At 41.3% G+C, this 11,840-nt stretch overlaps 1 protein-coding gene across 5 annotated transcripts in view; it reads left to right on the plus strand.

Annotated features, from left to right (window-relative positions):
* RC3H1 (ring finger and CCCH-type domains 1) overlaps positions 1-11,840 on the plus strand; it is a 76,313-nt gene that overhangs the window by 34,170 nt on the left and 30,303 nt on the right. For all 5 annotated transcript variants that reach the window (XM_063407720.1, XM_063407715.1, XM_063407716.1 and 2 more), the window contains exons 6-13: positions 586-786; positions 1,935-2,067; positions 3,580-3,698; positions 5,293-5,405; positions 8,021-8,302; positions 8,627-8,844; positions 10,092-10,468; positions 11,472-11,603. In XM_063407720.1, the coding sequence (XP_063263790.1) occupies positions 586-786; positions 1,935-2,067; positions 3,580-3,698; positions 5,293-5,405; positions 8,021-8,302; positions 8,627-8,844; positions 10,092-10,468; positions 11,472-11,603 (1,575 nt within the window). The remainder of the gene's footprint in view (positions 1-585; positions 787-1,934; positions 2,068-3,579; positions 3,699-5,292; positions 5,406-8,020; positions 8,303-8,626; positions 8,845-10,091; positions 10,469-11,471; positions 11,604-11,840) is intronic.

The following is an 11,840-nucleotide window of genomic DNA, read 5'->3' on the forward strand; positions in this document are numbered from 1 at the left end:
GAGGCACAGTTACAAAACCTGTATGTAAGGCAGCATTCTTACCTTCTTAGAAGTGACTTAAAGCCAAAAGATCCCTAATTCTGTTAATTCAGCTGTGGCGTGGTTAGAATCAATGAAATAGGAGACTTTGGGGTGTCAGCTGTATGAGGAAAAACTGCTTAATATACTCAACAGTATTTAATATCTGTTACTAGATGCTCATCTTAAATGTCATTCACTCTTGCTAAATGAAGTAGAAAAATGCTTTGGTTTTGCTACTTGTACCCTCAAACAAAATTCTGCAATGCAAACAAAATATTTTGATTGAAGGTGTGGATGCTGTAAAATCATTTGGGAAGTGTGACACTTTGACCAATATGTGAATCAGAGGAATCAGAGTGCAAGCAAACAGTGTTTTGTATCCCATTTGATAGTGGTTCCACTCAATGAAGTGTGTGTTACTTCAGTAGGAACTGAGTAGTGTCAGAGTTGATTTTAGTTTGGGAGAAGGACTTAGTTACTGACTGAAGACGTCACTTGCCTTGGACTTCACCTAATCTTGGGCTTATCCTGCTTAATTGTCTTTGGCTCGTTTCTCCTTACTAGGTGACGAAGCGAGACGAGGATTCCTCGCTGATGCAGCTGAAGGAGGAGTTTCGGACGTACGAGGCCCTGCGCAGGGAACACGACTCGCAGATAGTTCAGATAGCCATGGAGGCAGGGCTGCGCATCGCCCCGGACCAGTGGTCCTCGCTGCTCTACGGGGACCAGTCTCACAAATCCCACATGCAGAGCATCATAGACAAGGTAAAGCCACCTGGAATCAGCCAGCCCATCTTGTCTGCAGCTGGAGGAAGTTAAAATGTTTGTAGCATTCAACTTAGAAACTGTACCCGTGTGGACTTGCCCATTAATCATTGGTCCTGTTATTTCAAAACCCATTATGTCCTAAATAATTAGAATATATATTTGTAACCTAATGAATCCAACTCCCTCTGCCATCCTGACATTTTTGCTGCTTTACTTCTTTCTGCAGATGGAAACCCACAAAGTTTAGCTAAATAATTGGGGTGTAACCTTTATGAACAGCTGATAAGTGCCAATGTAGTGACAGAGGCTAATGGTCTCTGTTTCCAGGCAGGAAGTCAGTGCCTAAGTTGGAAAAAAAATGAGTCTTCATGTCTGTGTGTAACATAAGACAGAGAGATGAAAGCACATTTCATAAAGAAAATACATAAACTCTGGAAATGCCCAGATCTCTCTGTGTTCAGAAGGAACATAGGGAAGGATAAATGGGCTTTTAGATTAGGAGATGCTTTTTTAAGTGCCTAAATTAGGTGGGAAGAACTGAATGTTGTTGAATGGTTATGAAAACTGAAATAACTGCTTTGGCTGCTGTGCAAGAGGATTAGCTTTAAGATAGCTTCTGCTGTGTATTTATACCTTTGCCCACCTTTTGAAGTGTCCTGCCAAACATTTCCTGAAGGATCTAGGGAGAATTAACAGTTTTAAATACTGGAATTGTGTGATGTTAGGAAATGGAACATTGCTAGCTATCTTTTCCTTCAACCATCTTGTTCTTTATCTTTTGCTTGCTGCACTCAGTTTAAAGCAGGGTGCAAACCTGTTGGTTTGGGGATTGGAGATCTTAGACTCTCCAGAAATCTAAATTAAATGTTTTCTAATATAGCCCATTTTTTCTCTTGGGTGGCAGCACAACACAAAAGAAATGAGTTTTGTTGCTAGAAATAATACCAGTCTTTATTTTGTCTATTTAGAAGTGTAATTTAATACAATGTCAAAGAACTGTGCATTTTTAATAGAAAGGGTTCACTTCTGTGAAAGACATCTGTCTCCAATTTTGGGAGACAGTTCTTGTGAGCATGTGGAGCAGCCTTCAGAAACGTTGAGGATCACTGTGCCTGTAGAAAGTTAATTATGATAATTTTTTTAAGTTGCAGACCCCAGCCTCGTTTGCACAGAGTGTTCAGGAATTAACTATTGCTCTTCAGAGGACTGGAGATCCAGCTAACTTGAATCGTCTTCGACCTCACCTAGAGCTCCTAGCAAATATTGATCCCAGTCCAGGTAAATCTGGATTTTTTAAATGAAAACCTATAAGTGTAGCAAGACAAGCTTAGACTGTTGAAGGATGGAAAGCTGATCATCAAGTGTAAGGAAACGTCCTCCTTACTCATCTACTTCAATGTTTTGGATTCCAAAGTAGAATTTTGATAGAATAAATAGAGAGAAGCTGGGCAAAAGCCAGTCTAGACAAGAATGGTTTGTTAACCTACAAAATCTAGTATTTTTCTTGTTCATATGTAGTTCTGCAAAACTGGGAAAGAGTTTGGGAAGTGGAAGATAGCTGGGAAGAATTCAACTGGGAAATGAAACCTAAGCTGTTGACAGAGGAGAGAAGGATAGAAATTGTTGAAAAAATCCGCAGTACTGTAAGGATGAGAGAGAAGGGAAGTCACAAAACTAAGTCCTATGGCTGAAGTTTTATTTTATACCTGCTAAAATTTGTAAAATCAATATTATATATCAAAATAGTAAAAAGATATAAACTACAACTTCATGAGATGGAAAATTGTACTTCCTATTTGTTTAAACAAACGGAAGTTAAACTTCCTTTCCAGTGAGCACCAGTTGTACTTCACAGGTAAAGGAGCTGCAATGCTTTCTTCCCAAATCTTTCCTACTGGAACAAGCTGGGGACAAACCTGTGTACTGCAAATTTGTTTGCAAAAAACTGATATGGAAGTGGCATCACTAATAGCTTCCCTTGATTTCAGTAGCCAAGTCTGGTGTTGGTGGGTTTTTCTGTACTGATGAGTTTCCTAAAGAACAGCAGGGAAGCATGTGGAAGTACTTCTGGAAGAATTTAGTCCCTGCGAGTGGAATATAATACAATTAATTCTGCTAAAGATCTTGAAAGGCTCTTTGAGGTACTGTGCTTTGCAGCAGAGTGTGCAGGCACACAGTGGGAGTGTCAGCTGCTGGAACAGATTCAAAAATTTAGACAAGTAAATTGGCTAAAAGGAAAAGGTGCTCCTATAGAATTGAGACTCTACAATTTAGTCACAGTGTTGTAGATGGTGGTCTGATTCATAGATTTGCCTTGTGATGTTCTTTCCACATGAGAGGCATTAATTTCTGTTGCTGTTCCACGTCTGTGCCTGTGTAATCAGGCCAGCAATTACTGTATTTGTATAGAATGATTTTACCTCCAGGAGTCTGAATGCAAAAAGGGATTTTGAACCTGATGTTTTTCTTAATGAGAAGAGTTTGTACAGTGCCTTTACTCTGGAGTTCTTATGAGATGTGAAAGTTCTTGTACAAGGAAATAATTTGACATGCTAATAGTGGTCTTACTTGCTCATTTGGTGTTTTGTGCTTTCAGTCTTAAGTTTATAGATATCTCTATTCTGTAAGAGCTAAATGTCCCAGGATTAAGGTGTTGAATGATTTTTATCTACTGATGAAACATTTTTTATAAACTTGGCTCGTCAAGTTTTGTGATGCTGATGTGGGGATTTGTACCTGGTTTTGGAAATTCCTTCTGATTTTTCTTTTTATATTCGGTGTTTGCAACAGATGCTCCACCTCCAACATGGGAACAACTGGAAAATGGACTGGTTGCTGTGAGAACTGTGGTTCATGGCTTAGTTGATTATATCCAGAATCACAGCAAAAAAGGAGCAGATCAACAACAGGTAAAAGCCAAATCGTTTGGGAAATATGTAGCCTGAAGTTTTATTGACTGTATCCTACAGTAGAGGTTTACTAATGTCATCTGGAGAGATTTGAAAGGTTTGAAAAAGGGGCTAATTGAAAACATCAATGCTGAGTCATATTTATCAAAAAAGAAGCAAGAAAGGAAAAAACACGAAACAACACATATTTACCTCCAAAACCCATTGAACTGATTTTCACAGCTCACTAGGATGGAAGGAGAACAGTCTGATCCAGCTGCAGGCTTGAGAAAATGAATAACAACCTTCCTGAGCAGTGGGTGGGGAAGGGATGCTGGGTGCTGCTGTGATTTGTTGGGAAATGTCTTGGTTTTGTTTTAATGTGACATATTCCAGCCAGCTGGCTCTCTGTTAATGAAATCATCCTTGTGCCTGTGCTCAATGGTCTGTCAAGCTTGAAGATTTAAGAATAGCTCATATGAAGGTGCAATCCAAGTTCCTGGAACATTTTTTTGTTGTTGTTTCAGCAATGACAATGTAATTGTATATTAGCTTATTTCATAGTTACCTTATTCCACTTGATGTGGTGTGATTGCACCACATTACCTTTCATGTCCTTTTGTTGTGTAGCTCAGTTGATATAAATGCTGCTGAAATATGGAGCTGCCTGTCCCAGTCCTACTTCTCCGTCACTTTGGCATTCATCTTCTTGGAGAGCTGGTTTGGGGAGCTCAGCTAGTAAAAAGATTATCACTGCCTAAAAGAAAGGCAAAATTAAAGTGAATTCTTTCTGCTATTTCACTTTTTTGCATTACTTGAAATGGATAATGAGCACTGTCACCAGCAAAAGGAAAACCAGTAGAAATGCATAAGTGGGAATCTGGGAGGGGAAAACAGCAAGAGTTTTTGCTGTGGAGAGCCTGTGGTACATGCTGTGCTACTTGGAAGGGAACCTGGAGCCTCCTGAGTAGGAGAGGGATGTCTGCTGAGCTCTGGGTAAAGTTGCACTACCTGCCAGCAGTGGCCACTAAAAGGCTGTGTGGCTTATGTTCACTCTGCCTGGATCTTCTCGCTACAGTAGATGGCAAAAAAACCCCCAAAAAACAACAAACAAACAAACAAAACCCCCCAAAACAAACAAAAAAACCACAGGAAACCCGCTCCCCCAACAGTTTGCAGTTGACTTCCTAAGATATACACCTTTTGGCTTCTCAGGAAGCATGTTGACTTTTACAGACCTTTCCCTTGGTGGGAACTATTGATAGGGTGTATCTGATTATTGGCAAGTTTTTCATTCTGTATCAGTTTTGTCCACTTAACTGTGTCCTAAAATGTACACCTTCATTGTAGTCAAGCTCTCCAGTAAGGAGCTTGAATAAAAATGTTGTAGAAACCTGAGAGTGACCTAGTTGTCAAAACACATGCTGTTGAATGTGTTGGTTCTGTTGAAGAACCAAACACAAGTACTTCAGTCGTTTATTACATCTCAGGTATTCCAGAAACACTTACATTTGAGGAATTACAAACAGTCAAACATCAGGCCTTTGATGATACATTCAGCTCGGTTAAGTGCACTTGCTGTTCAGGTGTCTCACCTGGTTTCTTTACCCTGCAGCCCCCTCAGCACAGCAAGTACAAGACATACATGTGCCGAGATATGAAGCAGAGAGGAGGATGTCCCCGGGGGGCCAGCTGCACCTTCGCACACTCACAGGAGGAGCTGGAAAAGTAAGTGTACCTCTGCTAGTGGAAAGCACTTTAGTCCTTGTTTCATCTGGTCTGTAAGAGTTATTTCTCATATCTAGGAATGAGGGGGAAAGGAGGTATAACCTGTTAAACTAGCAAGAAGTAATGTGATTAACTTCTGACAGTCATCTCTTAGCTTTTGGAGCTAGTTATTCTTCCATGCATCAGGATATTTGCTTTGTTCATCAGTCATGCAGCTCTGAAAAGTTGATGTTACACAAGTGTTATCCAAAGTTTATGGAGGTGGGCTGTTTTCCCTGCTTCTTAAGTGTGACTAAACATGCTGTGATGGCATTCACAGTGGCTGGTATTTGGGAGTACTTCTCATCTTCCCTTTTTATTCAGGTAGGTTGCTGGTAGTTTTGAAAATGTAAGGAATGTGTTGCTAGCTTTCCAAAGAGCTAAAAACAGATTTTCCAAGATTTTTTTCTGCAACAGTTCTTCGTGTGATCTGTCAAAACTTTTATGCAGGTACTTCAGTTAGTTACATCTGTTGTTGTAGAGTTAAAAAATGATGGTCATATCAAGTCTGCAGTCTAGATCAGTTACAGATTTAGGAGGGCCAGCCATGCAAGAGCAAGATGCTGTTGTTCTGCAGGTTGTTTTAATTTATTTTTTAAGTAAAATGGGCTATTTAGGAGCTAAAAGAAATAAATACAGTGTATTTTATGTAGTATATTAGCTTGTTACTTGCTTTTTGGGCTAAAATAATTCTAAGGAAAGGTGCTTTTTAATGAGAAGAATCCTGCAAAGGCTCGGAATTGGCATGCAGTGTTTGTTTTTCCTTTGTGAATCTGCAGCTCAAAGCATTCATGTCAGTTCATGGGCTGTATAGCCAGCATGCAGTACATAGACAAAACATGAGGGAAGAGGAGCAGAGCGTGTGGTGTTAGAATGACCAAGACAGTTATTCATATGAACAAGGAGTAGGACTTCAGTACTTGTGTGCTTCAGAAACAGTTGAGCTTTTTGCCTGCTGTCATGCTAACGAAAGGGAGATTGGTGGTGCTGCTCTGGGATGGGTTTGTTAACCTGTGGTGGGTGGTAGGTCAGTGTTATACCTCTGAGCCAGGTGTGTGTATCAGGGACTGTTTGGCAGCTTTGCAGGGGGGAGAGGCCTATTGCAGCCAGGCTGACTTGTATGCCTTGGTATTAATGTTGTCCTGGGCTGAAGAGAATGTTTGTTCAGTGTCAGATTCCAGCAGTTTCTGTGGGTGGTTGATTGGGGAACTTGGGAGTTCTGATTGTTCCTTGTACCTTTTATCATTGCTTAATTCCTTTAAGTAGCTACTGTGTTAGTGCTCCTCCTTTTAAAAATGCTTAGTGTGAATAATATGCATTGCTGTTGCTGTGTGACTCCTCGATCTCGCTATATAGCTTTAAGTTTGGAGGAAGATCATGGGGAAATGTGTGGTAATGCTTTAGATACCATACTATATAATCTCAACTTGCTTAAACAGCAGCTCATTCCCCTCTTGATAAGGGACAAAGACCCTGTGTGCAAGCACTGAACTTCTTAAAATTAATTTGTCCTGCACATGTGGAGAGTGCAACAACATCTAAAAAACAAAACAGCTCCAACAATAAAACTCATTTTAACTCTGTTGTGTTGCTGTTAAGGCATGTTAATGCATGCAGCTACAAAGATTATCTGAAGATTGAGTAATAACTGCCACCTTTTTCTGCAGTAATTTGTGTACCTTCCTAGTCTGGGTTCCCATCTCACTCTGTTATTTATGATATGATGGTGTTGGCTCCAACCCCGCTGAAGAAATAGCCTCTCGTTCAGTGAGAACACTCAGGTCTGCAGATATGCTCTCACACTTCATTCTGGGATCTCAACTAATGGCAGGGTATTTAGTGGAGGACCTTCAACCCTGGGATTTGCTCTCCACTACTGTTGGCCTGCTGGTTTCTGTGGAACTTTAGTTCAAATGCTGTATTAGTTCAGGCTTTAGTCAAAAGCAGTTAAATATTTGGACTTGCTGCATGCTCATAGAGTTCTTATCTCTGCAATCACTTTATCAAACAACAGAAAATGGTGTAAGCTGCATATTGATATAATAACCTGAATCTTAAACTGTGCTTTAAAATATATCACATGGTAGTAAACAGTTGGCTTATTATTGGACAAATGGAGCAAAAGGGTATAACTTCATATTTTTTCACTTAAATTTTCTGCTATTAGTTTCTTCTCTGAATAAAACAGGCTTGAACAGTTTGTGATCTTATACTGAACCTTGTGTTACTGTATTTTATCTGATAATTGTGTTTTATGTGATGCTTGGTTTTGGTTTTCTTTGCTTGAGATGCGAATGTGCAAAGAATGTAGGATTTGTAAATTTGCTGTGTGAAGTTTACCTGTGAATTCTTGATGTACTTGTCATTAAAAGTCCATCCTTATTCTGACTGAAGCTCCTATTAATAGATCAATTATCAGGGAAGCTGTATTCTAAGAGATATTCTCGCAAATCCCTTGATGAACTTGAATACAATTGGATTCAGTAGATTCCATGTTTGAAAAATCTTGAAAATACATCTCCTTTTACGTTTTTTTTGTTTGTTTCAATTTTTGATGTATGGTCTCTCTTTTGAAGATTCCGTAAAATGAACAAGCGTCTCGTTCCCAGAAGACCCCTTAGTGCCTCCCTGGGCCAGCTGAATGAGGTGGGGCTGCCTTCAGGAGCTATCCTCTCAGAGGAAGGGGGAGTGGACTTGCCCAATAGGAAAACCTCTGCTCTGCCAAATGGAATTGTGTCAACAGGCAGCACAGTGACACAACTGATTTCTCGAGGGACTGACTCCGGCTATGAGGCTGCCCTGAAGCCGGGGAAGATGGATCACCTGAGTAGCAGTGCCCCTGGATCCCCTCCGGACTTGTACGCCTCTTCCTACCTGTTCAATTGTTGTGTGTGTAACTGGGGAGTAGAAACAAAGTAAACCAGTTCTTTAAGAAAGAAACAGAACGGGGATTGTGGTTGTTCTTGGGTTTGGTTGGGGGTGGTTTTTTTAGTGATTATATAGTAGAGTGGAAAGTGAAAGCTGAAACTCTAGACTGCGTTAATTCCCTGTTTGTTTATATTTTAATTGGAGAAGGTGATAGAAGCCTGCAGAAGGTAGAGTGTAGACAGAGAACAGTGTGTTAAGAGTACAGTGTGCTGTACCAGGCCTTAATGAGCAGTGCCATCTCTCCACTTTTCTAGGCTGGAATCTGTGCCCAAGAGCTCTATTTCTGCCTTGCCAGTGAACCCTCATCCTGTGCCTGCTCGGGCACCAGCAGATCTGCCCTCGGTGTCTGTCACCAAGCAGTTGCAGATGGTACCACGAGGGTCTCAGCTGTACAGTGCACAACAAGCAGATATGTTTTATCAAGACCCCAGAGGGGCTGCCCCATCGTTTGAGCCAGCACCCTACCAACAAGGTAAGATTGACACCAAGCTCTTTCATCCTTGTTCTGATTTTAGTCTTTCTTTCACTCTGGTCTTTAAGCCCATTAATTGAAATTTTCTTCAAATGACATGGACAGAAAGACATGATATGGTGATGTCATAATAAAGTGGAAATTGGTGGGATTTTATGCCTTGACTGAGGACTTGAATGCAAGTTAAGGCAATACTTGTATCTGTCCAAGTGTTGCAAGTCCTTCTGTCTTCAGTTCTTCCTAACTGGGCTGGATGAGGGATCCATCCACTTAATTCAGTTTGACTCAGGGAAAGTGGAAATAAGTGCATGTGATGACTAGACATGAATGAAGTTAGAGAAAGGTGTTCACAAAAAAGTAAAATGTCATAAAAAAGGAACTAGGAGGAAAAAATAACTATAAAGAGAACACATGGCAAAAGATAATATTGAAGGGGATTAAAAAGAGAAGATCTGTCTATCTATATGAAAACAGAGAATGATTCTTAGGCAATGTGAGGCTGCAGAGGGAAATGAGATAAAGTGAAGTTAATACGAAAGAAAAATAAGCAGTGAAATACCAAAGGAAGGTAAAAGTAGAAAAAACTTGAGAAAGGAAAGGTGAAATGGGGGAAGTCATTTCTGAGAAAATAGCAGAGCATTTTGAAGAAAAAGAGACTACTTACATTTCTTCATTGTGTGCCAGTGAACATTGAATTGTTCACAGAATTTGATGTCATGCACATATTCATGCTTATTTTAAAATTATCCAGAGATCTTAGATAGAATAATAAAATCTTCAGGTAGCCAGGCAATGTGATCTTATGTCTTTGGTGATGTGCAGTTCTCAAATGTCTTTCTCCTGTTCAAGACGTGAAACAAATCTCTGTGTCCTAATAATCCAAGTTCCTTTACCTAGTCAGTGGCTCTGATATGTTGGGATAAATTGAGTTTAATTGCATGGATAAGGCCAGTCTTCATTTTACTTTTTAGGTCTTAGCATTTGTAGCAATCTGCAGAGACATTCTGGTGATTTATTTCTATTCAATGTGCTGGCAGGACTTGTGAGGCACCTTTGATGGGCTCAGTCTCACCAGCTCTTTATCAGCTACTGTAACGTGGACACCATGTGTCTCACATAATTCTATTATGTCACTTGAGCTTTGGATCAGCTTTTGCTTCTTCAGGCTTTTCTGTGCTCAGTTTTTGTGACAACCGTGGTAATCACTTCCCGTATGTTGTGTTTTCTCCCTGCCTGCCTCTCTTCAGGAGTGTACTACCCCACGCAGTCCATGTCCCGCTTTGTGCGGCCCCCGCCGGCGGCGGCCGAGGCGGGCGCGCCGTACCTGGAGCCGTACGGGCCGTACCTGCCGGAGCGCGTGGTGAGCCCGCAGTACCCGGCGGCGCAGGGCTACGCGGCGCTGGCGCAGCCCGTGTACCCGCCGCACTACGACGGGCGCCGCGTCTACCCGCCCGTGCAGCCCTACCAGCGCGACGACGTGGTGCGCGCCAGCCCCGTGCCCATCGACATCCCGCAGGCCGCCGTGCCCCTCTACGTGCCCGAGCCCAGGGACAGATACCAGCAGGCAGAGGCCTACTGCCCGGTGGCTCCGCATCTCGGCCAGATCCGGCCTTCGTGCCACAGGGTATGGCTCCTGCATGTGCCTTGAGGGGATCTGTAAACTGCTTTAGGAATTGGGTATGTTTGTACTAAGGGGGTGGCCTTTGAGAAGTCTGAACTTTAGGAAGCGGATCAAAAGCTGGAAGATCATTTAGTTACTGGTCAACTCTGCAGTTGTAATGATGTTAAGATGTAAGAGTAGGCTGCTTTAGTGCTCGAAGCAGAAAAGCATTGTAATTCACTTTGGGAATCTCGTAAGTCTCTGACTTTTCCAGCAAAGAATAGGCTGGAGAGGGCTACTCAAGTGCAGAGTAAATACAGTGTGTGGAAATGGTCACGTGTGCGTTCTTGTACTGCCCATCTGTGACTGACCAACTCTGTACCTAAATAATAGACATTAAACATACCTGCCTTGATAAAAGAATCACAAATTTTGCTCTTCTGAATTTTTTCTAGTTAGATAGCTAACTGGAGGGTTTTCTTATTGTAAGTTTACAAATATTTTTGGATAACTAACCAGCTGGAATTGAGTTCTGTAGAACAGTTGGACTTAGGTCGTTCAGATTAAAGGCTCTGAATCCTGTTGCTGAGTACAGGAAGTGTTTTTAACATAACTTACAGATTTATCACTTTGAGTGTGCCGTGTTTGTGTTTAATTCTATTGCAAAGTGAATAATAAACGTGACTGGTGACCTGCAGAGTTATATCAATTTACTCTATATGACTGTAATGGGGGCTTGCCATGCTGAATGTGTTCCAGTGGGAACTTTGCCAAGTTGTAGCACAGTCCCTGTTTGTGGGGTGTCTTGAACTAACACTGGCCAGTGTAGGAACATGTATGTCCTATATGAAAGTTAACAAAGTGATCATTACTTGTTTCTTTAATGATTCTATCTATCCTCTGTATTTCCCTCTCCCTGCAATATATAGTTCCCTTATTTTGTTGAGGTAAACAATACTTAGAAAATTACTCATTTTGTACCTTAGTGCTTCGGGAGCTCTGAAACAATTTCCTGTCTTCATTTCAGCCTCATCCCAGCCTGGATGAGCTTCACCGACGAAGGAAAGAGATCATGGCCCAGCTGGAGGAGAGGAAGGTGATTTCTCCACCTCCTTTTGCACCATCACCAACCTTGCCTCATCCTTTTCACTCAGAGGAGGTAAGCATATTTTGACAAAAACATGAGATACTGGCATGTTTAGGAACTACTTGGGCATTTATTTGCTGATAGGTGTAGACAACAAGAAAATCAGAACACGACAGCACTGGCAGGTGTTGGGGAAAGTAGATTTTGTGCCTAGAGTCCTTGTAGTACAGTCTTCAGTATTTCAGCTGGCTGTTGATCTACCACTGGTCCTAAGCTCTCTGCTTTTGGTGCATCCAAGAAAATGAATTT

The sequence above is a fragment of the Prinia subflava genome, chromosome 10, assembly GCF_021018805.1.
Source record: "Prinia subflava isolate CZ2003 ecotype Zambia chromosome 10, Cam_Psub_1.2, whole genome shotgun sequence".
NCBI classification, from domain to species: Eukaryota; Metazoa; Chordata; class Aves; order Passeriformes; family Cisticolidae; genus Prinia; species Prinia subflava.